We start from the raw sequence: 27,049 nt of genomic DNA on the forward strand, positions 1-27,049 counted from the left end.
AATCCAAACGACACCGTTAGTAAATTCTACCTCTCTTTCACTTAATTTTTTTGTATTTCGTTTCATGTTTAGAAGCTCTGCTGATTCTGATTTTTTAATAAAGCTTAGCTACACAAAAAAAAAATTGCGTTTTTATTTTATTGGGGGCCTATTTTAAATAGAGAGCCGAGCCTCCTATTTCATAGGGACGACCCTGGTTAAAGACCCCTCTTTCTTCGACCTTGAATTTTGTAGGATATATTTTCTAACTTAATTTTTATAGGTAGTTAACCAACAATTATGGTTCGTAGAGCAAAGAAAAAATAAAAAGAGAAGTGGATTTGATTGCTTTTGCAAAGGACTTATCTTCAACAAATTTAGTAGTAACAAGAAAAACTGCATTCATGAAATAAAATAAAAAAATCTGACTGTGTTTTTCCTCTTTATCACCGATGTTGGGTTTTGCTGGAAGAAGAAGCGTTGGACTTGAAACAATCGTTGGACTTGAAAAAGCCTCGAAACAAACATCTGTGACATACATGTGTTGTTTTAGTGACCAATATAATCTGAACCGTTTATCTCAATCTAATGATTAATAATTAACCTTCTCACCCTCTCATATTAAATAGTCCTCTCACTTGATATGTCCCTCTATATATATATATATATTCTTTAAAGACTTGTAAGTAATATGACAAAGTCCAACAAATTAAAATTTGTATTAGTGACTTATAAGTCACTGCCTTATAAGTTTTAGTATTCATAAGAAACATAAATTTAAAACTAAGCATTGAAGCTAAGCGATTAATGAAATTCAACAAAAAATACAATTTTCATGAGAATCTGAATTCGATTTTGAATCGAACAATGTTTTGTCAAACTTTACTTATCTTTTTTTACTTATCTATCGATAGAAATTCGAATAATAAGGACCCCTTTACCTTAAAAAAATCGGAGAATTAACATATAAAAAAAACATAAATTAATTATGTCAATTTTTCTTATACGATTATGCCAAAAAGATTGAAAACCCACTAACAAACCACACAATGGATTGAGCTAACAAAATGTTGTGAAAAAAGAAATTAAATCACAAAAGAATTATATATTTTATCAACCACTCGATGAATTAAACTAAGAATTATAACTTTGTTGCTTTTTTTTTTTGAATAAAATTATAATATTGTTGCTAGTATGTCAAAATAGCGGACTAAAAATGGTAAATTCCTATGTACTATTTTAGAGTTTGGTTAAATACACGTGCAGGCAACAAAAAAATCAAACTAATAAAAAACTGCACATAATTTTTTTTTACGGTCAATTAATCTAATACTACCTACCTATCTTTTTAAAGTAAAATACATACATACGTGTATTGACTTAACTATGTTTATACGGACACAACCGCACAACCTTTTTTCGGTACATTTTATTACCGCAACTGTCGGTGATGGACAGACTGACTGATAGTAGTGTCATTCTTTTCTCACCATACCACATGATTGTATGTCGCTGTCTGTCAACTACCTTTGAAAAGGAAAATAACAAAAAATAAATCAAACTAATATTTAGTCTAGCCAGCCATGATTATAAAGAACATGAGTATTTTTCTGCACAAATTGTTATTTTTTTAAAACAACCTAAACACATTTCAAATATATGATTAATTATAAATGTCATAATTTAGTAACCTCTTATAGAATTTATTTAACCACAGTTTTTTTTAAGTGTTATAAATGGTTCATAATCACATGCACATGCACATGTATATATTATATTATAGTTATGACAACTGGAAATTAAAGAAGTAATGCACCGACACAATGCAAACAAATGTGATGTGCGGTGGAACCGTCTACAGACAGCCTCGCATCGTTAAAATACGGCATCATACGGTTAACCTCTCATCGTTGCCAGAATCTACTGTTTCTTTAGAGGATGGGTTGATATGATTTATTTTTCTTTTTTAAATTAGACACTAGAATATGTGGTTGACCTATTATATTATCATTTACATCTCTCATGAGTAAGCTAAATTCGAGCGCAAACACTTACTTATATACTTTTAAGATATATCACCTTCTAGCATAATTCAATTAGATAAATGCTAGGGACACACTCCCTAACACACTCTTTTAACACACTCCAATTAAAATTTGCCACATCACCCATTATTTGTATTCATTTAACCTGTAACAGGTTGTTCAAGTTACTAAACATTCAAACAAAACTATCACTATTATTTTTTTCACGGTCTTTCTAATTGTGTCTCACAGTTCTTCACCATCATTCTCTTTTGTACAGTTCTGCACCAATTTATTCTCTTTCAATTCTTACTGGTCTTATAATTCTCTTTCATTTTAAAAGAATTGTTTTAATAAAAAAGACTTAATAAAAATGAATTTGGGGATTTAGGTTTTCTTGAAGGAGCCAATTCATGTTTCTTGCATACTGAAAACACTCAAGGTACAAGAGTATCTCGAAGCCCACTCGTATGATGAATCTACCAAGAAGATATGGGGATGAAGATCAAGCATGACATAATTTTTTATTGAACACAAATATTGACAGATCTGTTTCCTTTCTTTTCTTCTCTGATTTGTTTTCTGTGTTTGATTTGGCTCATCTTTTTGTTGGCAATGTTGCGATCTCCAATTTCATTGTGAGAAAGACGGTGAAAAAAATTAAAACAAAATAACACAGTAAGTTCACCTGGACAACCGGTTCCAGGTTAAAGAAATATAAAGAGTGGGTGATGTGGCAAATTTTAATTGGAGTGTGTTAAAAGAGTGTGTTAGGGAGTGTGTCCCTAGCATTTCTCAATTCAATTATAATTTAAAGGGTTAAATATATTTTTGATCCCTATAAATATATCAACTTTTTGTTTTAGTTCTTTTAAAATTTTCCTTCAACTTTTAGTCCCTATAAAATTTTGAATCACTACTTTTGGTCCCTATTTTAAAGTAAATTTTAGTATTTATTAATGAAATTGTACAGAAATGTGTAGAATATTGTAAAAACATTTCAAAAAAAATTAGAATTTTTTAAGTAAACATAAATTATATGTGAATTTTTAACCATAAATAATATAAAAATTCATATTAAATTCATGTTTTGTTAAAAAATTCTAATTTTTTTGGCAGAGATTATTATAATATTATGAATTTTTATGAAAAATTTGATTCAAAAATATGAATTCTACATATGAGTTTACTTTAAAAGAGGGACCAAAAGTGAAGATGGAAAATTTTTTAGGGACTAAAAGTTGAACGAAAATTTTAGAGGGACTAAAACAAAAAGTTGATATATTTATAGGGACCAAAAACATATTTAACCCTAATTTAAATATAGATTTAACTCACTAAAGTTTTACCATATAAAACCGTCTACGATCCCCTTCCAATTGCTCGCTTAGACCTTATTTCATGTTTCATAATGAAACACCACAAAAAAAAAAAGGGAAACTTCACTCTAGTGGCATAACAAATTAAACAATTATAGCTCCCACTCCTTATTAAATCATTTTAGTGCATAATAATATATATAAGTATATTGAGAGGTTTTTTCTCGTAGTCATGAGACTTGCCATGCCCTTGTGAACTTTTATGAGCCTGCTTATATAAAAAATTAAGAAAGGAAAGTTGGACAATTAGATTTCAGTTATCTTTATGCAAGGTATGATTTACTTTTTCTTCTTTTTCGATTGATATGGCAAGGTATAATTTACTTGGCTAATGTGCCATATTTTAGATTTGTTATGAACAAAATAAATTTTGCTTTATGACAAGACAAAAAAAAAAAAAAATATATATATATATATATATTTTGAAGGGCAAAGAAGCCAGGTACATGGATCGTTTAACCTTATAGCACCAAACATATTCCAACCATTAGATTAGATGAGGTAAATAAATAAATAATTTGATAGCATTATTTAAAATATAATCCACAAAACAATGAATCAAATTATTATTATTATTACAGAGAGAATAGCAATCAATAATGTAATGTTTGTAATTACTATTACTACTACTAATTACATACGTACATCCTTGGTTGGAGATTGTCCTCACACGTTATGATGGACAAGCAAGCAACAGTGAATAATAGCAATACACATGAAATATAAGCAGAAGAAGGAACAAACATATAGCAAACGTACACTTACTTGATCTTATCTTAAGGATATATATATGCATACAAAAATAAAGAAAAAAGAATTAACTACTTGAATGGAATGGAATGATTCATTTTGTGTAAGCCATGGTTTGAGGAAGAGGTGTGTAATAATGATCAGAATTGGTGATTCTTCTTCTGATCTCAGACCTCATCCTGCAAATAACATGTTTCCAACTCCCCTTATCACGGGAAGTGAGCAACTTGGTTTCTTGCTCATTCATTTCAAGATCTGTGGCAAAGATAGGCTTCCTTGAGAGGATCCAGGCCCAGCTCCAGGTCCACCAATTTCTGATAGAGTCACCAATGGATGAGAATGAGAGGGACTTGGATCTGGGAATAAATGACGACCATTTATTATTAGTTGTTTCTGTAGAGGTGTTGTTTTTGAGGGAGGATGTTGATAGGCGTCTGCGAATAAAGCCTCCTCCTGCTGCGACTGCATCAGCAGCATCTCCTAATTTGGTTTTGGTTGACACAGGGAGAGACCCCTTCTTTCCACTTCTACTTGTTGGTAAGAAGCTCATGTTGGTTGTCTCGTTGTATCTGCTGCGTGCTTATTACTGAAACCAAACCAACCTAGCTCTCACTCGCTCGCTTTGTTTGTGGACAAATACTAATACTAATACTAATACCAATCATATGGTGAAATGCATCCTTCACAGCCTGTTTATTCCTTTTTGTGCTGTGGGGTCCTTCCTTTACACCCTTTCTCTTCGATTCTCTCTTGCTTGCTCATCACCTCTCTGTCTCTTGCTATTATTATTCTATTTTTTGTTGCCAAAATTACTCTTCTTAACCCTCAAATTAAATATTTTATTCTTTTTCTAATATAAACAATTAATGTTTTATTCTATATATATATATATATATATATATATATATATATATATATATATATATATATATATATATATATGTTGCCGCCACTTTCCCATAATTCATTACAATCAATTTTGTTTTATAAAAAATATATGAAAAGATTCAACTTGGGTGGTGAACATGAGACCTAAATAAAGTCCCAAATTAATTAATAAATGAGTTACACATAGTCTATACTGGTTTGAATCTCATTAGTTGCCCCTTATAATTAAGGACAGTAATAATCCTTTTTATAATGTATATGAATCTTATCTATCTATATTATATAAATTTAGGACTTACTTCCTCCGTCCCTTAATAGATGACTTAGTTGACAATATATATTATTGACTTGACATACTTTGATCATACTTTTCTACTAATTCACAAAGATAAATAATATCATGTAAGATGTTATTGGATTCGTCTCGATGAATATTTTTAAAATATTAATTTTTTATAATTTTTTTTAGTAGAGAATTGATGATATCAAAGATAAAACATATGCATTAGTACGTGTGTCAGAGTCAACTAGGTCATCTATTGAGGGGCGGATGAAGTATTTCATGTCCCTTAATAGAAATAATTTTCTTTATTCTCTTCTTGACATGTGTCACCACATTTCAATGTTTTAGGATTTCATTCAAGTCACGACATGTGGCACTCAAATATTGTTTTATTCTTATGCATTATTTTTGGAATTATTATTATAACTTTGCATTATTATAATTTCCGTATTAATTTTTGGAAACATGGTCAACTTAATACTTTTAATGGTGAAAATGTTACTTTTAAGAGTTTTTCTATTTACACTTCATATTTTTCTGGTTACACCCAAATTTTCTTAAAAGTTTTTTATAATACCAAAATTGTCCTTTTATATAAATTTTCTTAAAACCCTAATTTTATTCATTGTCACTGAGTTTCACCCTCTTTCACCCCACAAGTGATCACGAACAAACAATTTGATGTTCAATATCAATCTCCATGAAAATTAAAGAGTGAATCAAAATATTTTTCATCCATACTCAATTGGATATAAGTAATTGAATTTTTTCTTCTATTTGCAAGTTTCAATTTTTTTCCTTCAACTGCACTGATGCACCGTACGATTACGGTTTTAATTTACATTGGTAAGGTTAACTAAAATTCAGTTTAAGTAGGTTCATGTAAACTACATGAACCTACTTAAACTGAGTTTACATGAACCTACTTAAATTAAGTTTACATGAACCTACTTAAACTGAGTTTACATGAACCTACTTAAACTAAGTTTACATGAACCTACTTAAACTGAGTTTACAGAACAAGGAAAACACAAAATCGCAGAACTGAGAACCCATAAGAAGAAAAAACACAATCGATTGAAGAACAACACTTGCTAACCTGATTTGCTTCGAATTTTCTTTGAAATCATTAATGGACGTGAGAAAGTATGGTTTTGAAAATCTTCGCAGAACACAATCGATCGATTGTAGAATTATGGTTTTGGAAGAGGGGTTTTGGAGTGTAACCAAGAAAGAAGGAATATGCTTTTTGAAAATCAAATTTTATGAAAGGGTACTCTTGTCATTTTGGGGTGCAACCATGATTAACTAGGGTGCAAGTAGAAAAACTCTACTTTTAATGGTCAAATTAATATTTTCTTAATCTACTTTAATTGTTGCCCTATCAAAATATTTCTTAAACGTTAATGGATTGTTGGCAAATCAAAATGGTTCCAATTTTTTTTTAAAACGGTACAGGGACATGGTAGAGATTAATATGGTTATTTTACCAAATTGTCCCGTGAAACAGACTATAAATTAGACCTATGGATTAACATAATTTTACATCACACTCAATTACTATTCTTTCTTTTTTGTTTAGTTTTTTATTGTTTGTTCTTCGATCAAAAATACGATTTTTTTTATAATTTTTTATAATAAAAAACATTTGTATGTTGTTTGCTACATGTTTTTTTATGACTTTTTTATTCAATTACGTTTGTCTTCCTCTCTATGATTGTTATTTAATGGAACATATTTTTTAATTCAAAACTCCTCTCCATTTCATCAGATTTTAGTGGCCCTTCAACTATTTATCTTAAGTGATATAGAGATTCTTTCTTCAAAGTTATGGTTGACATATGAGATGAATATACACACGATAAATAGTTCAGGAACAAGTTTGATATCAACAATGAGGATGTAACGAAGCCTCAAACTTTGATTTTTTTTTTCTTTTCTATATTGGATTCATTCTTATATGCTTTTCCTCAATTTTATTCTTCATTATTCATGTAGTTGTCTTTTTCGATGGTGTGATATATATATATATGTGTGTGTGTGTGTGTGATTATTTATGTAATGTAGTCTATTTTATTTTATTTTTACTTCATGCAATGTAGTTTATTCTTAGTTGTTACTTTTGCATTATATGGTGGTCGAGAAATGAGTGTCTAAATAAATAAATAAAAAAACTTCCTTAATTCAAAAGGAAAAAAAATAGTCTGATTTTCGAGGGGAGTTTTTTTTTTTTTTTTGTACATGCTCGATTGATTGAATTACAATATTCGAACGCTATCAGACATTAATTTTTTTTTTATTTAAGTAAAAGGGACTGCATATATACAAATTATTAATAAGTCGAAATCGCAATTGTATTAAAGGGACTACACATATGCACACCATAATAAAATCATTAAATAGTGAATCAAAATCATTCAAGACTCAAATATTCATATTTAAATTCATGTTAGACAAAAATGGATATTTAATCAATGAATTTAATTCTTATAGCCATTAAGGTTATCAATGCTTCTGATTCTTCCTAATTAACGCGCGTGATCAATACTTTTAATTTGATTTTTAATTTATCAACATTTATCGTTTCTCTTGGTAAAAAAAAAATAAAAAATTTATCGTTTCTCAATCAGATTTTGATTTATAGTGAGTGAAGTTTCTGCCTATACTACTCGCATTTGAACTTTATTTTTTTACGTTTCTCTTTTGCTCCCATAATCAATGAAAATTTGAAATGCTTCTTGATGTTAAAAGTTAATTTTTTTTTATTGTACTTTAGTGCATTTTTGTATGACAAATGTTAAGTAATTGTTATTAGATCAGTTTCTCTCATTTGTCTGGTTTAAAAGACCATTGATTTCAAACATGTTAAGCTACACAAGCTTTATTTGGTGCACGTCACTTAGTAGTAATGTCTCTAATTTGTTTAATATTAAACTTTAGTCCAATGACAATGAGTATTATATGGTATCTATTTATTACTAGAATGAAATGTTTATAAGTTATCATATTATTCATGTTAATGTGGTATGATTTTATTTTTCAGGTGTACAGTTATAATTTCTTGGATATTTCCCTTAAAAAACACTCATAATTTATTGGGCATGTAATAATTAATTCTTGCACTATGTTTTGGTTGATAGGCTACGACATGAGAAAAATTGAAACATTTTGGTAATGATTTTAGTTTATTCAATTTTTTAATTCTTATATGACATTTCTTAATATTAGTAGTCATAAGAAAAATTGACACATTTTGATAATGATTTTAACTAGGATCAAAAACCATTTTTCAATTTTTATATAGGAATAAAAAAACATTTTTCAATGAAAAGGTTTTAACTGCTTCAAAAAAAGTGAGCCACAAAAAAACATATTATTTTAATTGATTTGCTCGAATATGAGATATAACTGATTTTTTTTTATGCCAAATTAAAGACTTTATTGAATTGCGTACAACGCACTCGAGACACATCTGTAGTACAAAGGGAATGTCCAAACCGGGGATTAAGTAGAGATATATTTGATTGTCATCTTTGTTTTTTTACCATAAAAATTTGATTTTAGTTCTTTATTTCTTATATTCCCACCTTCTCTATCACATGTGTACATCAAGCAACAATGAGCGAGAAATTCTTACTATCAAATCTATATTTTTCTTACATTGTCAAAATAATTATATTCTAAAAAAAAGTATGTATTTTTTTTTCTTCATATGTAATCACTATTCATATATGAAGAAGGCATGCACCTTTGTTGGTTACACGTGTGTATGTATTAACATTGAAATTTCCATGAAAAAGAAATTTAAAATTTCTTATTTTATTGGTATACATCTTTATATTTTGGACATCAACTACCTTAGTTATGAAATCATTTTCATTTTGAGCAGCTTAAAAAAAACATTTCTCCTATCAAAGTTAAAGAGCTATGTGGTGCATTGAGACTTTTTTAATTTGCTCTCATGCAATTAGTTCGAATAAGAGGATATATGGTATGTACATAAGTCCAATCTATAACATGATTTGAAAGACAAATGTGATTCATCAACTATCTATTTTTTTCTTTGCTTCACGACAATTGATTCCAAAGACTGGGGAGAAATAAAATAGTTAAAGTGATTGTTATTAGTTGTTGAGTATGCTTTGGGATTGTAACTTCTAAATATGCCCTCTTATTCATCAAGTGATAGCACTTGAGACAAGATTAAGTGCGCGTCTTATAATAATCCAAATATCACATGGATTAGACTTGACTTTTAAATAACATTTTTTATTGCATCCAAGCATATTTGCACTAGAAGAAAACAAACCAAATGGATCTTCTCCTTCCATTGAAGCAGAGAGAAAGAAATATTGAGGAGCGAATAAAAAAATTAAGATAGAGAAAAAAAATTGGTAATTGAGTGTAGAAGGAGAACATTCATAATAATTGAAAACTACTATTTCTAGCAATTTGTTGTCAACAAGTGATAATGATCAATCACTAATAAAATTAGATAAGTTCGTCATCATAAAATTACTATATGTTAATATAAGACGTGACAATGAATCCATAAATATTTTAGAAACGTAAAACAGAATATTAGAATTTTTCAATTACACTTGTGATATTTTTCATGATTAACATTTTTAAATAAATGTATCAATGACGTTAAATGTGCAAAATGTTAGTGATTGATTGTTAGTTAACAACGTGATTATTTTTTTCACTGTTCTATTAAAGTAGTAAGTTTTTTTTTTTTTACAGTATTAAAGTAGTAAGTTAATTATTAATACTATGAAAACCAAATAACTATTGTCTCTTTTTTGTCTATGGGCCTAACTAGGTTGGTTAAAGGTTCATAATTACATATAAAATATGTTTGTTACATGATTATTAGGATAAAATTTACTAACCATTATTACACATTTTTATTAAAAAAAAATTTTTTTGTAAATATTTATAAAAAAAAAACTTGAGAAAGGATACATGGAAAAAATATTTACATACCTTACTTAATAAAGGGACATGAGATCTTATCAAACTCTAACAAACTTGACATTAGAGAGGAAGGTCAAAATTATAATTACAATTGTCGAATTCAAGAACAGGAGGCTAATTTTTTTTCAAATTGTTGAGTAAGGAAAATGCAATTGGACCAGACAACATACAGATTGAAGTGTGGAAATGTCTTGGAGATATTTGGGTGGATCACCAAAAGTTTGGATGAATGTTGCAAGAATCACTTTAATTCCAAACAAAAGTTTTTGATGAGTGTTGCAAGAATCATTTTAATTCCGACCTATAAGTACACTAGGGACATACAAACCTTTCAAAGATATACAAAGTTATGCAACTTATTGGAGGATTCAAATTATAAGTCATATCATGAAGTTATGAAAAAGGCTAATGAAAGGAAGATTAAGAAAAGAGACTAAAGTAACTTATGTTTGTACTAGATATGGTGTTGGGCTCTAAAGAACCAACCCAAAATTAAATTAAATGTAGTATACACGATAATGTTTCGTTGAATGTGCAACAATATGACTAGAAATGACAATATTTAAGAGAGAGTTAAGATAACACATATAATATATAGAAAAGATGGTGGAAAATTGATTTAGGTGGTTTGAGCATATAGAGATAATACTTGTTGATTTTGTAGTAAAAGGAGTATACCAGATGAAGTGGATTCAAATAAATAGAGGTAGAGGAAGATCTTAAAATTATCAAAAATCTTTTAAAAAAAAAAAACAGAAAGATCTTGAAATTGATGAGTTGGATATAAATATGGTATTTGATACATCATTATGACATTGTGTGATCAATGTAGCCGATCTCATTTATGTGATAAGATTAATTTTGTTGTTGTTAACCCTCATGTTCTCATGGAAAATGGCCCTTGATAATCCGAAGTATGATCTAGAGGTAAATAAAGCGGACATAAAATTGTTCCATCTGAGAATCAAAGTCATGTTCCCCTAAATAATTCATTTTTGGTGGAGCTCATTAACCGCTTGATTGTTATGGGATAAAATTTGATTTTAGTTGTTGTATTTATTTTAATATTTTTTTTTATAAAATTACGACATAAAGGTAGTTGACAATTTAATTTTACTTTACCACGTTTAAACTAAAACAACTTAAATTTTAAATTTATAAAATTTATTCATAATAGTATGTAAAATTATACTTCATCTTAATAATATTAGATATAACAATATTTGAGTCCAACCACTTGAGTTATGTCTTCGAGACTAACATAACATACTAACAACTTCCATTTATCTATAAAAACAACAATCACAATGCATGCAATTGTAGTTTCCCATTACTAGGCATGGCAATGGGGTGGGATGAGCACGGGTTTTGCCTTCCCCATCCCCATCCCCTACTCCCATGTATTTATCCGTTACCATACCCATACTCAAGGGGGATGAGAAATTGAATCTCATCCCCAATGGGTTCGGGTATTCCCACCTCATCCCCGTCCCCGCAGTGAATTAATATTTTTAATAAAAAAAAAGTTTTTTTTTTAAGCTTCAATGATAATTTTGTAATGGATTATCCAACAATTTGCGCTAATTTTAACATTTTCTTATCGAATAATTCGATTGCTCCTTTAACTATCAATGAAAGTTCTTATATCATGAAAATTATCAATCCAAATAACATGGTATATCATTATCAACCCCCTCAACAACAAAAAATATGACCTTTTTACATTCGGGTAGGGTTTGGGTATGAGTTCGGGGTGGATACATATATCCCCGTTACCCGTATTTTGAAATCGGGGAAAACCCAAACTCATACCCAAACTCAGTCAAATCGGGAAAAATCCGTCAAATCGGGATTGGTTTGGATGGGTGCCCATGGACACGGGTTTTGTCGCCATGCCTACACACTACAATCGCATATGTGACCACAACTTTAAACCATCAATCTAACCACATCTATCCAGGCGTTAAAATTTAGCTAGCGTCATGAAGTAGACAAAAAGTTTCCCTTCATGCACAGAATGAGATGGAACTTCTCCTAAACCTCAACCACAAAAATTGGGATATATATCCAACCTCAAAATGGTGAACAACCTCAAAGTTGTTTCCATCTCTGCCAAAGAAGAGACCAACCATATCTCATATTCTCAAATTTTATTTTGACATAAATTGATCTTAAAAGTTTATTTAAAATATATATTTATTATTGAGTTTTTACCCCGTGCATTGCACTCATTACAGGAAAAAGGGAAGGTACCATGATATTCATTCCTAGGATGAATCTTATTCTAAGTGATCCAAGACTACCCTTCAAATTCAGGCGCATGCAATTTCCCTTAACGCTTTGTTTTGCAATGACAATAAATAAAAGTCAGGGTCAATCTTTATCCCGAGTGGGAGTTTATATCTTCCTAGGCCCGTGTTCACGCATGGACAACTCTATGTCGCTGTCTCTCGAGTTACTTCTAGAAGAGGTTTGTAGCTGCTCATATTGGATGAAGATAATAATATGTGCAAGGAGACCACAAATGTTGTGTATCGTGAAGTTTTTCAAAAAGTATGATAATTGATTATGTTTTAAAATTGTTGTAGCTATAATTGAGAAAACTAAAGTTGCGTAATTTGTGTAAGTCGTATTTTCTTTTTAATTATAAAGTTGTGTAATGTTTGTAAGTCATATTTTCTTTTTATTTCGTTGTAAGGCGTACTGGTCATTACAGGACATGCAATTTCTATATAAGCAAATCCTCCTGCAATTGACTTTTAATTGATGCACTTTTCAAGTATAACAACCATGAAACTTTTTTTTTTTTTTTTTTTGCATCGTTGTTACCCTAAAATACAATATTTACATTAGATCATTGATTTTGTAAAAAATAAAAACAAAGAACATTCAGCGTTTGTGTAGCACAAACTATATTTATACACACCCGTAAAAAATCTAACATTTGCATTCACAGAATGGGTGTCTACATCTTGCACTGACTATTTTATAAAAAAATACAAATATTTTATTTTTTATGATTAATATAATACATTATGTCAACAAATAATAATATAGAGTACGTCGACACATTTTTGCAAAAATATTACATATGCTAAGTTTAACAATGAGCAACTGTTATACTACAAATATATTTTATGATTATAAATCCAAATACTTTAATCATTATGTGCAATGTTTAGATATTTCAAAATATATACAAAATTAAGATGATATTTTTTCCATGACAAATTTAAATTAAAACCACACTTATAACTTTAAGATAACATAATATAAAATCTATACACTTGATCAAAAAGTTTTTTATTTCCCGTGCTTGGCACGGGTCACTGTACTAGTTTATATTATACTCCCTCCGTCCCATAATAACTGATCCATTTATGAAAAATATTGTTCCAGAAATCTTGACACATTTCAGTTTTCAATACAACATTAATTTTTTTTTTTAATTATAACTCTAATTAATACTACTTTCACCACTTCCAATTCAACATATTATACTTTACATTTATGATAAAAAGAATGCACACTCACTCAAAATCATTTTTCTCTCTTTCGTTTATACACTTTTCTTAATCTGTGTGGAAAGCTCAACTACCTCATTTAAACTGGGACGGAGGAAGTACCATCTTTCGATCCATTTATTACATGTTACTGTGGATGCTCCAATACACTCGATCTTCAACGTTACAATGATTTATGTAAGAATATAGTAGTAGATGAAGCTCTAATTCTCTTTGCATAAATATGCTCATGGTGGAAGCAAAAAAACGTAATTTGATTGTAAGAATTATATTTGGCTTAAAAAACGGAAAAATATTTCCGTTAAACTCAGTTTTTGCTATTACACAGAATTAAACACACACCTACTTAATTAATGTTTTATTGTCTTGCACCTGCTGAACATGCACATGAACAACTGCCATGGTAATACTATGATTTTATTGAGCCTCTAGGATGCAAAATAATCTAAATACAAATTCTTTATGATTCCATTTAATCACTAACGTCAAGAAGATAGAATCTTGCTTGATGCACCAAACAATTTAAATAAGAAAATATATGGTCAGGAAATTGATAAAACAATTGGAAGTAGAATGAATAAGTATTAATCAATTGATTATTCTGATAAATACAATTAATAAATTATTAAAATAATCAATGAAGAGCACGAGTTCAAGTTCCGTCGTCGATGCGAGGATATCTTTAATAAGTAATTTTTAAGTATATTTGTGACCACTCAGTAAGTTTTGAAGTATGTTTCAACCCTGTCGAAATTTGAAAAGCAAACCCAAAAAGATATATTAAGAAAGAAGTGGAAGTAAGAGATGTAAGGTGCAAAAAGTAAAAATAGTTGAAAAGGGTGGAGGAATGTTGATCCAGGCCCAAATGTTGTAATTGAATTTATTTTGGTATAAAATAAAAAGAAAAAAAGATGTTTAACGCGAAAAAGAAAGGGAGCGGAAAGAGAGAGAGAGAGAGAGAGAGCGAGATCTATCTATCTATCTGAGTGTTGTAATTGAATTGAATTGGAAAAAGAATTAGAATGCGTGGTGTGTTGTGTAGGGTTTGAACGAATTCAAGTGTCTGTCTGTAGATCGATCTTCTCTTTTCTTGCGATACTAACTAAAATGGACTACAGGAAAATCAAAGACCAGGTAGGTCAGTGTTTTTCTTTTCTTTTCTTTTCTTTTCTTTTGATTCATTTCTTCTATTGATATATTTTGCATTGTTATTTATTAGAAAGATATTGATGTGGAGGCAGCAGCGAAGGACGACGTTGAAGAATCATATCCATTTGTCCCTTCTGCCTCCTCCTCCATTGGAGAACCCAAAATTGACATAAACAGGATCAAACCACAGTGGAAGCGCAAGTAAGTAATGTCATATCTATCTATCTATTTAGTTATTAACAATCATTTCTTCTTAATTACTTAATCATATATATTTTCACAGGTCTCTGGTTACATTTGCATTGACTATTCTTACTAGTTCCCAAGCCATTCTAATCGTCTGGTCCAAGAGAGCTGGCAAGTATGACTATAGTGTTACTACTGCTAACTTTTTGGTTGAAACTTTAAAATGTGCTATTTCCATCATCGCTCTTGCAAGTGCTTGGAGAACAGAAGGTGTTACCGAGCAAAACAAGTTGACTGCGTCTTTAAAAGAAGTTATAGTCTATCCTATCCCAGCAGCACTTTACCTTTTCAAAAACTTGCTTCAGTATTACATCTTTGCATATGTAGATGCTCCTGGCTATCAGATATTAAAAAACTTAAATATTATCACTACAGGCGTGCTCTACAGAATTATACTTAAGAAAAAGTAAGATGACCATCATCGTCCCCTCCATCCTTTGCACTGTCATTCAATTTTCCACTCATTGTGTTACATTTCAGGTTGAGTGAGATTCAGTGGGCTGCTTTTGTTCTACTAACTGCTGGGTGCACAACAGCTCAGTTGAATTCTAAGTAAGACTAATCCAAAGCATGCCATTTGTCCATCCATCACTTTTCTATTAGTATATTGATGATCTTATTACAAACAAATGAATCATAAATAATGATAGGTAATTTGTAAGGAATAAGCATCATTGCTACTAGAAAATATGTGGTATTCAATTAACCGATCCTTGAATGTACCATATATAATATTGAGGATCAAAGCATTCTCCTTCCTAGCCTTTTTGTTTTCATGATTTTTCTTTCTGACATTTCCCCCTAGTCTCTACCATCTTATTACTTGGGCTCCTATATCAGATTTTACAATCCTAATGGATATCTGAATGACTGAGAGGGTCTATAGACTTTTTGACCTAAGGAATCTGTCAATATTTTTCACATTTTTACTTTACCAGAGAGATGGTTACAATGTTTACGCTTTGCAAGTCTATTCACAGTTTCGGATTTTGAATCCTACTTTCCGTCCTTTATCAATTTGAAAGTGTTTAAAATATTATTTGTGAAACTATAGGGAAAATGTGGAAATGAGGAAAAGGGAGAAAAAGAATTCTGAACGATATCATGACTCTGATGGTGTGATGTGTACAAAATGCTAATCTAATTCTTATTTCTTCTAATATTCTAGGTCAAGTACTAATGTAGTACAACCAGTTTAACCCTAGCACATTCACTCAAGAGTATGATGCATAAGGCTTCTAAAGAATTATTAATCCTAATATTCTAACGGTTACAGCTCCCAGAAAGGTGAAAGCTTTTTTGTGGACCATGGTACTAGATAAAATTAATACAAGCAATCTGTTTATGCACCCGTAGGCTGTAGCTCTTTGGCTTCAGAAGACTGTTTGTATTAATTTATATGCAATGTGTTTTTTGTACTAAAGAGATTAATAGGCATCCTTTAATATTACGCACTGTCAAAATAAGAGTCATCCTTGTATCACATTATGATGATACACCATATCAATTTGGTATCCTTTTAGTCCAAGTATCTATCTTTTCCTCTCTCTCTCTCTCTCTCCCCTTTCATGTTTAGGCACTTATGACGAAATAAAAATACGGTAGTAGTTTGATGTTTTTTTTTTTTATATTTATTCATATATTTCTCTGACTTTGTTTTTCAGTTCTGATCATGTTCTTCAAACTCCTGTTCAAGGTTGGGTGATGGCAATTGTGAGTTTCTTACATTTGTGGTACTCTCATATTAGAAATTTAACGTAGTGAAGACTAAATTTATGGTTGAAATGATCTTGATGAGCATTTCCTTTTCAGGTCATGGCTCTCTTGAGTGGTTTTGCAGGAGTATATACTGAGGTGATTTTAATTGAGAGCAGTTACATTAATCCCTTGAAGTTTCTTGAATGACTACGCACTGCCATATTTGTACTGTGTACTATTGACTTCTTTTGACTCATGGAATATATTAAAACTGCCTATGCACTGCTGCCATACAATAATTTGATTGGTCAAAGGATACATACACCAGTCTTCTTAGAATAACATTTTTGAGATCTCTTAGTCTTACTATATCATTGAGCAAGAGTTCTTAGCTAACAATCGTGGCTTAGTTTATTTTATTTTTTAAATATTGGCAGGCTATTATAAAAAAGCGCCCTTCGCAGAACATAAATGTTCAAAACTTCTGGTTGTATGTCTTTGGCATGGGCTTCAATGCTGTTGCAATATTGGTTCAAGATTTTGATGCAGTGGTGAACAAGTAATTCAAGCCCTTCTTTCAGACTTTACTTTTGCAGTTTATTTTGGTCTTTTCTAACTATTTAGTTCCTATTTTGTCATTTTTTTTTGTATAAATTTTATTCCTTCTCATTAAACTTGGATAACACCAAGCCAAGGGCCAAGTGTTATCTATAGAAAATACTTTTTTTCATTGAAACTATAAGGCCTAAAATGTCCCGCCAATAATATGTGCCTTATTTCCTATATTATGATGTATATGCAGGGGATTCTTTCATGGATATTCATTCATTACCTTTCTCATGATTTTCAACCATGCACTCAGGTAAATGTCAACTGACGAGATTTATAAAATTCTTGAAGGCTGGGGGATTTTCCTTAATTACCATCTAGTTGGATTGAGATCAAGTTGGCTGACATGGGATAATGAGGCAGCGGGAAGTTTGACATGTGATGGAGTGGAGAAGTTGTAATGTGATTTAGTCATTTATTTCTTCCCATTTTTGGCTTCTTCTGTTTCATCCTGAAATGATGGTTACTTGTTAAGTATGGAAATCAAGAGATAAAACAACATTTAGTTTTGATATTATTGATGAAATCGTGAATATGCAAATCTCAGAAGGGCCAAGTGCCAACTGCATGACATAGTCTTTATTTCAATTTTATTTACAGTTATTTCAATTTCAACTACTCTCTCCCTCTCTCTCTCTCTCTCTCTCGTCTGTGCCTCTCCACTGCACAGAAACAAAAATATATTTTATCTGAGTCGTCTGATCTCTTATTGTTTTTGACAGTGGAATTGCTGTATCAATGGTAATGAAATACGCTGACAACATTGTGAAGGTAAGATTGGGATTATGACTGTATAATATGATTTTTGTTTGACTGAATATTTACACACGACTGTGGAATTTGAAAAATCCAATAGTTTAATTAAGATCAATCACATTTCTTATACTTGGAATAGTTCATATATCATACATGCTAGTTCCAGAATTTATTGGTTGTCTCTAGATTTTAAGGTCATGCTTGCTCATCTTAGAAACAGTCAAATGACTATAAAATCGTACAAGATATTCTTGGAATAGAGGTGTATATTCTTACAGGAGGTCTTTGTTCTCTTTTGACTTTTGCTTTTATGAAAACTGTGAAGTGTTTTTTCTCTCAAATGACTAATGCAATTGGTAGCATTTGCATTGCAACAACATATTAATATTATATGGCGCTAACACGTGTAAACTATGAAGTGTTTTTTTTATGAAATTTTGATTAAAATCATAGGTATAGACGTTTGTCATTTTCAAATTGTAACAAACCATGCTTATCTTTTTGAGTGACATCTGTAATATAGGAAATAAAATATAAATTCTCATCTTTTTCAATGATCCCAACAATATAACATTCTTATAGGCCAATTTGTTGAAGGGTATAATTGGAAGAATGAAAAAGGCACCCCAAAATTCCCTTTGTATATTGTTATAGATATCAATATGATAACGATCAAAGGTTAGAAGAATCTGAACACATTCGTAACAACATATTAACACATGTACTAATTTTTCATCCCTTCTTTATTTAATTGTATGGAGCTGCAGTATGATGAACGTTTAGCATCAAATGCACTCTATATGTGTGTTTATAATTGTTTTTCGTAGTTTATTTGATTATCATATCACTTTGATTAGCACAAGAAAAAGCCTTTGAAATGATATTCAAATTTATAAGTTCCAATTTACACAGGTGTATTCTACTTCAGTGGCAATGCTTCTTACAGCAGTTGTTTCTGTATTCCTGTTTGGCTTCCATCTCTCCCTAGCCTTCTTCCTTGGAACAATGTAAGTTGTTGTTTATTATATCATGAACAGGCTTGCATGTCCTATGGCTGTGTTTTTCTGCCAGTGATCAAGCAATTCACATGCATCAAATAGGGATTAACAGACAACATAATTTTATCACATTAAATCATCTGGAATTAAAATATTAAAAACTATGGAGGGTTTTGTTGGCTCTTAATCATAACTTGCGTTAGATTTTGAAACACCTCATTTTTATGTGCATGCAATGGGGCAATAGCTCCCAATGCTTCATTTTCTAATCTTGCTTGAAATAATATAAATCCTTTGCTCTATCTTTTTCTCTTGAATAAGAATTTGTTAAATATGTTTACAGTGTTGTCTCCGTTTCAATTTATCTGCACTCTGCTGGGAAGATGCAACGATAACTATGACTGCTGCCCTATATTTTTCCAACAAGGGATATTTTTGTTTATTTATCCGTAGTTGATTAGCCTCATTTCAAATGCTATTTTGAAACTTTAGTTCAAGTGTTAGTGTATACTTTGAAACCCATCTTTGGTGTATCTCAACAAAGACGGAATTGGGTTCTTGAAAGGTGATATGCAAGTTCCACCAGAAGCTCTTATCAGAGCCTATGCATTGCCTTTAAAGTGAAATAACCTTCATCCCCCCTCCCATATTTTTTGTTTCAAAGGTTTAAGCAATGCTATAATTAAGCAATGTGCTTGTGTGTGTGTGTGTGTGTGTCACGTGATTTGTGGCGAGGGGTGTGTGTATATTACATTTTCACGATCCAGTTTTGGTATCTTACTCAGTTATTGTGATTATCTCATAAATTAGTCTCTTCCATTAGGATTTGTGTGGAAGTTTAGGAGGTGAGGGGAGGAGAGTTTTGTTGGTAAAACCAACTGCCGGCTTTACTGGTTGGACCGCGCTTTTGTTATTTCAACCAAAAAACCACTTGAATCTATCTGATAAAAACACTTTTTTTTAACCAAAGTAACTCACAACTTCACATACAATTATCGTCGTGGGAAGTGATGATGCCAACCCATTTACCAATAAATTATATTGGATTTGTTACAAGCCAGGTGATGAAAACATAGGAAAACAGGTTGGAAGAAAAAGCATAAAGACAAGCGTGATCTTCCTCAAGGGGTTGCTTGTTCCCCCGCTTCTCTAACTTGTTCTTCTGAATATGGTTTCCCCTTTTCAATGTTAATTTATTAACTAATGGAATATAAATTTTGTTCCTTCTATATGCCACAGTTTAAAAAAGCACAAAAAATTGAAGTCGCAAATTATCCGATTTACTTGATCAGTTTTTTTTTTTTTTTTTCCTCTTTGTAAGTCTTATGTATTGTTTTATGGGAAATAAATTTGACTGGCAAAACACGAAACCTGCCAATAGCACTACCCACCCATGTTTTCCACCAAATCCGCTTTTTGTGTATTTCATTTTTATATTAAAAACAAAATTGTGATAGTAAATTTGCACACCATCGTGCTATTCGTGGAATTGCCTTTCGTGGAAAATAGCATTCCTCTTGTTTAATTTGTCGTTTTCAATACACAATATTATTGTCTTTAATAAAAAAATAATATTATTTTGTCTATTTATTGTAGAGAAACAACTATATGTAAGATAAGATCCCCTGTAATAAAAAATATCTGTAAGATAAGATGATAAATAAATAGTCAATTGTATTATAAGCAAGTGTACAAATAATTAGTAATTTTAGGGGCATACGTAGAGAAATGTGTTATTTTGATGGAAATTTGACATCAAAACTCGACAGCAACATAGATGGTTAATACATATAACAACGTTCAAATATACATATATCTTTGTTTTTTTTGGTACAAATATACTTATATCCTATTAACTATCTAATTACATGATTTTCAAATGTTTTTTTTTGTTTGAGTAAATGATTTTCAAATGTTTAAACATGATATTCATTAATCACAAGATGAAAAAAAGAAAAGAATTGTGAGAGTTATATAATAAAAAAAAGAGTTGTTGTTATAGTGGAATGGCAGGGGGAAGAAGATGAAATAATGGGTGGCTTAGGATGTGCGGTTGGAATCGGAGTGAGAGTTGAACCAAATAGTTGGCATTATCATCATCATCTAAAAGCAATAACAGTAACACGTTCGGGATTTCCTTCTTCCTCTTCTTATTCTTCTTACTCAAACTTCACAACTACAAGGAGGTTTCGTGTCCCGCCTCACAATAATAGCCAAAATAGAGAAGGAGATGTTGAGGAAGGAGTTTCATCTTCATCTTCTTCTTCTGAATGGATTCGTAATTCGGGAATAATATCTTCATGCTTGGTTGGTCTCTTAACAGGTGTTGCAGTCGTGCTCTTCAACAATGTTGTAAGTTCATTCATTTTCATATTCATTCCTATTATTCATTCATTCATTCATCCATTGATCGATCAATATCAATATGCAGGTTCATGAAATTCGTGATTTGTTGTGGGATGGGATTCCTGATAGAGGTGCCTCATGGTTGAGAGAAGCTCCTATTCAAGAAACATGGAAAAGTGTAATACTTGTTCCCGCTTTTGGAGGTCTTCTTGTTTCTCTTCTCAACCTTCTTTCCAATTCCAATTCCAATTCCCGCCCTTTCTTAAAGGCTATTGCAGCTTCTATTACTTTAGGTACTGGTAATTCCTTGGGTCCTGAGGGTCCCAGTGTCGACATTGGAAATTCCATTGCCAGATGGATTGCTTCCACTCCTCTTTTCACTTCCGCCAAACTCCTTCCCCTCCGTGCTGCTGGATCTGCTGCCGGCCTCTCTGCTGGTTTCAATGCTGCCGTTGCTGGTTGTTTCTTCGCTGTTGAGTCTGTCTTGTGGCCTTCTGATTCTGATTCTTCTAATTTATCGCTTACTAATACTACTTCCACAGTCATTCTCAGTGCTGTCATTGCTTCTGTCATTTCTGAGATTGGCCTTGGCTCTGAACCCGCCTTTCAAGTTCCAGACTACGACTTTCGTTCTCCTGCTGGTAAGTAACTTACTGATTGATATCATGATTTTGAATTTCAACAAAACAAAACCTGATATCATATCATATCATTATTCAACTTCATTTCAGAGCTCCCGCTGTATTTATTGTTGGGTATCTTATGTGGCCTCGTTTCATTGACCCTATCTTGGTCTACATCCTATATGTTCACTTTATTTGACAACCTTCACAAGGCCACCGGCATGCCAAAAGCTTCATTCCCTATATTGGGAGGTTTATCTGTAGGCCTCATAGCATTGCTATATCCTGAAATCCTCTATTGGGGTTTTGAGAATGTTGACATTTTGTTAGAATCTCGACCCTTTGTCAAAGGCCTCTCCACGGACCTATTGCTTCAGCTAATAGCGGTCAAGATAGTTACAACTTCTCTCTGTCGTGCTTCTGGATTAGTAGGAGGCTATTATGCTCCATCTCTCTTTATTGGTGGTGCAACCGGTATGGCTTACGGAAAATTAATTGCTTACGCTGTTGCTCACTCTAATCCTGTGATTAACCTCTCTGTGTTGGAAGTGGCATCACCACAAGCTTATGGCCTGGTATGTACTGCTCTCTCTTATTTATTTTTTGGTATTTCATGTTTTCTTGGTATCATCATGTTTTTCTTCTCTTTGGGGAGGTAGATCAATTTGATCTTTCTAAGATCACTTCCGTGGATGTACAAATGAGCCTTTTCCTGGAGGAATCCTATATTTGCAGTGCTCGCAATTCTTGAATATTTTAGAATTCTTAAATTTAGACAAGAGCCATAAGGTTTACTAATTTGACGTTAAGCCCTTTCTCTTTAGTTATCTTATGAGAATCCTGTAATCTATTATCCTGTTATCTTAGTTGAAGGTTCTCCTTTTGTTTATGAGAAATAAGTTTCTCATGCATATAACTTGGCATTTCAGTTTGTATTAGTATTTGAAGAAAATCAGAGAAAAAGAAGGGAAGTGAAGGTTTACTCTCTATTGCTTGGGATTTTTATCAGTAAATGATATGATTGATGTTTTGATGATACAAAAAGACTAAGCACTGGCACATATTTAAACTAATAATACAAGACTCCAAATCCTAATTACACAAGGAAACTTATCTTGATAATAAATAACTACGAATTAGTCTAAGATATGTTGAGATGGGGAACTAATCCTATAAGATAAGAAATTACTCTTATGAGATATTCCAAGATACTATAAAATAATATCAAGATATTTTATAAATTCGAGCACTTCCACTCAAGATAAAACCTGATACAAAAATAAATCTATGAATTCAGAATGGATTAGGGTCAGATGCCAACTGAGACAAAACTAGTGCTCAAAACTACAGCCGACTTTCACGACAATCGGCAAAACAAACTAAAACGATATTGGGTCAACACTTACATCAGCCAAAGCTTAACTGGAAGGTGTCAATATAACACCGAGCAAAATGTCAAAACCAAGTGGACGGAAGTTTAAAGCATTAAAAGAAGAAAATTGTTTGAAACAAATAAGAAAAAGGAGGGTTTAACCTTGAGAGCATCTTCCATGATAAAGAAAAAGGAGGATTTAACCTTGAGAGTATCTTCCATGATTAAGAAACCAGACATTATCCAAGACTAACATGTCTGTAAATTTGTAATATATAGTAGTAACATGGAAGAGAATTTTCTCATATCATGTGGGACTAGATTCTGTATGGTCCAAGCAGCTTCCTGGGCCAGTTACAAAACAAATTTTGGAAATTCTTTTGCTATTTAATGTTGCAGCGTATGGTTGTCTACGCTGGAATGCTGCTACACTTTGATTTGTTGGGTCAGAATAAGACTTGTAAGAATAGATTTCAGCTTGAAAAAAGACCTAGAAAGGGTTAGAGACTGAAAGCTCCAGTATATTATACCATTTGTCTTTTGCAAATGTTCAGGAAAAGAAGCTGGCGTGGCATGGATGATCATATCAAAGTTCCTTTTGCAGGTTGGAATGGCTGCGACTCTTGCAGGTGTTTGCCAAGTACCACTTACTGCAGTTCTGCTTCTGTTTGAATTGACACAAGACTATCGGATTGTTCTACCACTGCTTGGAGCAGTAGGCTTGTCTTCATGGATTTCATCTGTACAGACAAAGAGAGGTGATGAAAGGGATAGAGAAAAGCTGAAGACACAAAACTCAAATTCTTCTTCGTTTCCAGAAATATCTTCTTGTAGTTCAATTGAGTTATCTACTGGTAATACCTCCGCTGAAGGTATGTCATATTTGAGTAAATCGTGTCAAGTGGAGAGTTCAAGTAGTGTAGAGGATAATAATGATGAAACAATGAACTATGTAAGGAGAACATTAGTTTCGGAAGCCATGAAGACAAGATACGTGACGGTTTCAATGTGCACGCCGCTCACTAAAGTAATAGATCTCATGCTCGCAGAGAAACAGTCTTGTGCAGTAATTGTTGATACTGATGATACTTTGATTGGTTTATTGACACTTGGAGACATTCGAGCGTTTGGAAAATCGGCAAAATCTGGAAGCAAAAATCCAAAGGTACAAGAAATTTTAATCTCAATTTGATATGAAACTATTATATAGTTTTGAAACCTTTGTGGCAACCTAGAATATTTACAATTGTAAGCTAAATTTATATACCTCTAGTTGTGGTTGATAGACACTTTTGATGATACATAAGATAATAGATGGAACTAAGTTCTGACGATACTGCAAATTTAACCTAGCATTGATTGGAAACCAACATTTATTACATTTAACCCAAATGTAGATATAAAAAATGTCAATTCTCTATAGATGTAATGTAAACTAGAAAGCACAAGCACACACTTAAAAGGGCCTTGTAGATTTCATGTTTACATGTTTGGCCACTGATTTCTCAATTCAGCTCAAATGAGTCAGAATCGCTCATGGTAGATCTTGGTGGGGCCTTTACTATATCAATATATACTGCTGCGCTAAGCAAGTGCTGAGTTAAACCACCTTATTGTGGCTTTACATATCTGACTATTTGGTTCTTCCTCTTACAGGAGATTTTAGTTTCTGAGTTATGTGTTTTAAATGGAGGAATATGTAGTGTACCATGTACAGTTACTCCTGATATGGAACTTTGTCATGCTCAAATGATCATGAAGGAACATGGAGTGAATCAAGTTCCAGTTGTGAAGAATATTTATGAAAGAACTCATCCAATTGGCCTACTGGACCCCGACAGTATCAGTTTAACATACAGGTTTTGTTACATTTTTTCAATGATTTATCTATATAGAAAATATGCTCCCTTTTCATAAAATTGGTTTAGTGATCCAGGAAATATGTCTTTCTCCAAGCATATTTATTTAATTTCACATTTATTTCTTATTTTGAAAGGATTAACTTTATAGCAGTCAATTTTGATGCATTTGCTGAACTAAGCTTCATGACATGGAACAAAGGTGTAAAAAGAAACCAAATGCACAATAGAATAAGGCTGAACAAATCGAGTCTTGAATTCGGATGTGGATTGCAGGGATGCAAATTCCGTAATAAAGGAAATACTAAAATGGGTGGATCTTAAAGGAAAATCTAGGCCCGTTTGCTCTTCATACTTCCTGTTTTCATTTTCACTTCAACTAATAAACATAGGAGAATATAGATTTAATATTTTTCTCACCATTTTCTTTTAAATTTTTTGAAAATGGCAAAACAGTGTTCTCATTGTTTCTAAAAATGCATTATTCCTAGCTTCCCTTCCATCTTCTCTCTATCACTATTGTTCACTAACTCATAATTAGCAATTTAAATTGAAAATGAACAGATATTTTAGAAAATGAAAATTGCAAATGTTTTTAGAAAGTAAATGGTATCATTAGATGAGGTGGGTGGAAATAGTAGTTGAAGCTAATCATGAAATTCGAAGCAACTTTATGTGGGAAAGAATGGTGTAAGAAGAGTGGAGGGTCGCTCATAATTTCAAGCTCTTTAAAGTTATAAAGGGTCTTATCATGTTCACTTCGATGCTTTTTTGTTTGTATGGTATGACTCAACGCAATTACTTTTTGTTGTTGAATGCAGTGCTTTGGCCACAAGACAGTCCCTCAGCTGATGTTCCAAGTTAGGAGGAGGGCAGGAAGGCTCTTCCGTTTGATAAATTTCTATTATCTGCCTTTAACAAGTCAAGTTTAACCATGCCATTTAGTTCTGTGGTTGGTTGTGTTGAAAAAGTTCCAAATATAGCTCATTTGCTTTGCTTATTTCACATTGTTTTACGGCCGTAAGAATCCTCGGCAGCAAAGATCTCCTCTGATGTAAGACAGAGAACGCTGGATTATCTTTTAATTATAGAAGGAAATTTAAGGCCTCTATCTCATCTAAAAGTTACCAAACTCAAAAGTCACTCAAGTGGAACCCATGTTCCATCTTTTCAGTGCGCATGTAGTTGTTATTTTTTTCGTTGTATATAGCCACATGTCCTAAATGTATTATAATTTTATACAGTAAGCAAAACTGTTATTAATTCATAGTATGTTTTTGGTCCCTATAAAATTGGAACATTTTAAGTTTAATTATTACTTAATTTTAATAGTTCTTTTAGTCCCCAATAAAACTTTCTACACTCAGTATTAGTTTCTACTCAATTCAAATTTGTTTAATTTATGTTAAAACTCTTTCGCCATGATTTTTGTTGGTTGGGTTTTTTGATAGACCGTCAATTTCAGGATTTTGGTGAAATGAAAATGTATGAACTGTAAATTGGAAGACACCGTCTATTTGATGTGCTAGAAATCCTTGCAATAAAATATATAGCTCATAATTCCATTCCTCCGTCAAGATTTTTTT

The 27,049-nt window shown here is 31.7% G+C and overlaps 3 protein-coding genes across 4 annotated transcripts; 2 read left to right on the forward strand and 1 right to left on the reverse strand.

Moving 5' to 3' along the window:
- Positions 1–3,919: 3,919 nt before the first annotated feature.
- On the reverse strand, positions 3,920–4,891 carry LOC11421787 (uncharacterized). Its single transcript, XM_003618079.4, has one exon. It carries the CDS (start codon positions 4,680–4,682, stop codon positions 4,227–4,229), a length of 456 nt encoding a protein of 151 aa, XP_003618127.1. The 5' UTR covers positions 4,683–4,891; the 3' UTR covers positions 3,920–4,226.
- A 9,839-nt stretch (positions 4,892–14,730) lies between these two features.
- Positions 14,731–20,069, forward strand: LOC11419661 (CMP-sialic acid transporter 4). 2 transcript variants are annotated; one of them, XM_003618081.4, is made up of 11 exons: positions 14,731–14,941; positions 15,027–15,157; positions 15,240–15,608; positions 15,683–15,754; positions 16,867–16,915; positions 17,015–17,056; positions 17,338–17,459; positions 17,703–17,762; positions 18,232–18,280; positions 19,178–19,272; positions 19,607–20,069. In XM_003618081.4, exons 1-11 carry the CDS (start codon positions 14,915–14,917, stop codon positions 19,656–19,658), a joined length of 1,068 nt encoding a protein of 355 aa, XP_003618129.1. In that variant the 5' UTR covers positions 14,731–14,914; the 3' UTR covers positions 19,659–20,069. The 2 variants fall into 2 exon arrangements, with proteins under 2 accessions (XP_003618129.1, XP_039690442.1); XM_039834508.1 differs by having other exon boundaries at positions 15,030–15,157.
- Positions 20,070–21,136: 1,067 nt separating this feature from the next.
- LOC11425304 (chloride channel protein CLC-e) lies at positions 21,137–26,750 on the forward strand. The gene is made up of 6 exons (XM_024785102.2): positions 21,137–21,615; positions 21,695–22,250; positions 22,341–22,807; positions 24,209–24,769; positions 25,261–25,463; positions 26,285–26,750. Exons 1-6 carry the CDS (start codon positions 21,295–21,297, stop codon positions 26,313–26,315), a joined length of 2,139 nt encoding a protein of 712 aa, XP_024640870.2. The 5' UTR covers positions 21,137–21,294; the 3' UTR covers positions 26,316–26,750.
- Positions 26,751–27,049: the final 299 nt, after the last annotated feature.

Source organism: Medicago truncatula, chromosome 5 (assembly GCF_003473485.1).
Source record: "Medicago truncatula cultivar Jemalong A17 chromosome 5, MtrunA17r5.0-ANR, whole genome shotgun sequence".
NCBI lineage: Eukaryota > Viridiplantae > Streptophyta > Magnoliopsida > Fabales > Fabaceae > Medicago > Medicago truncatula.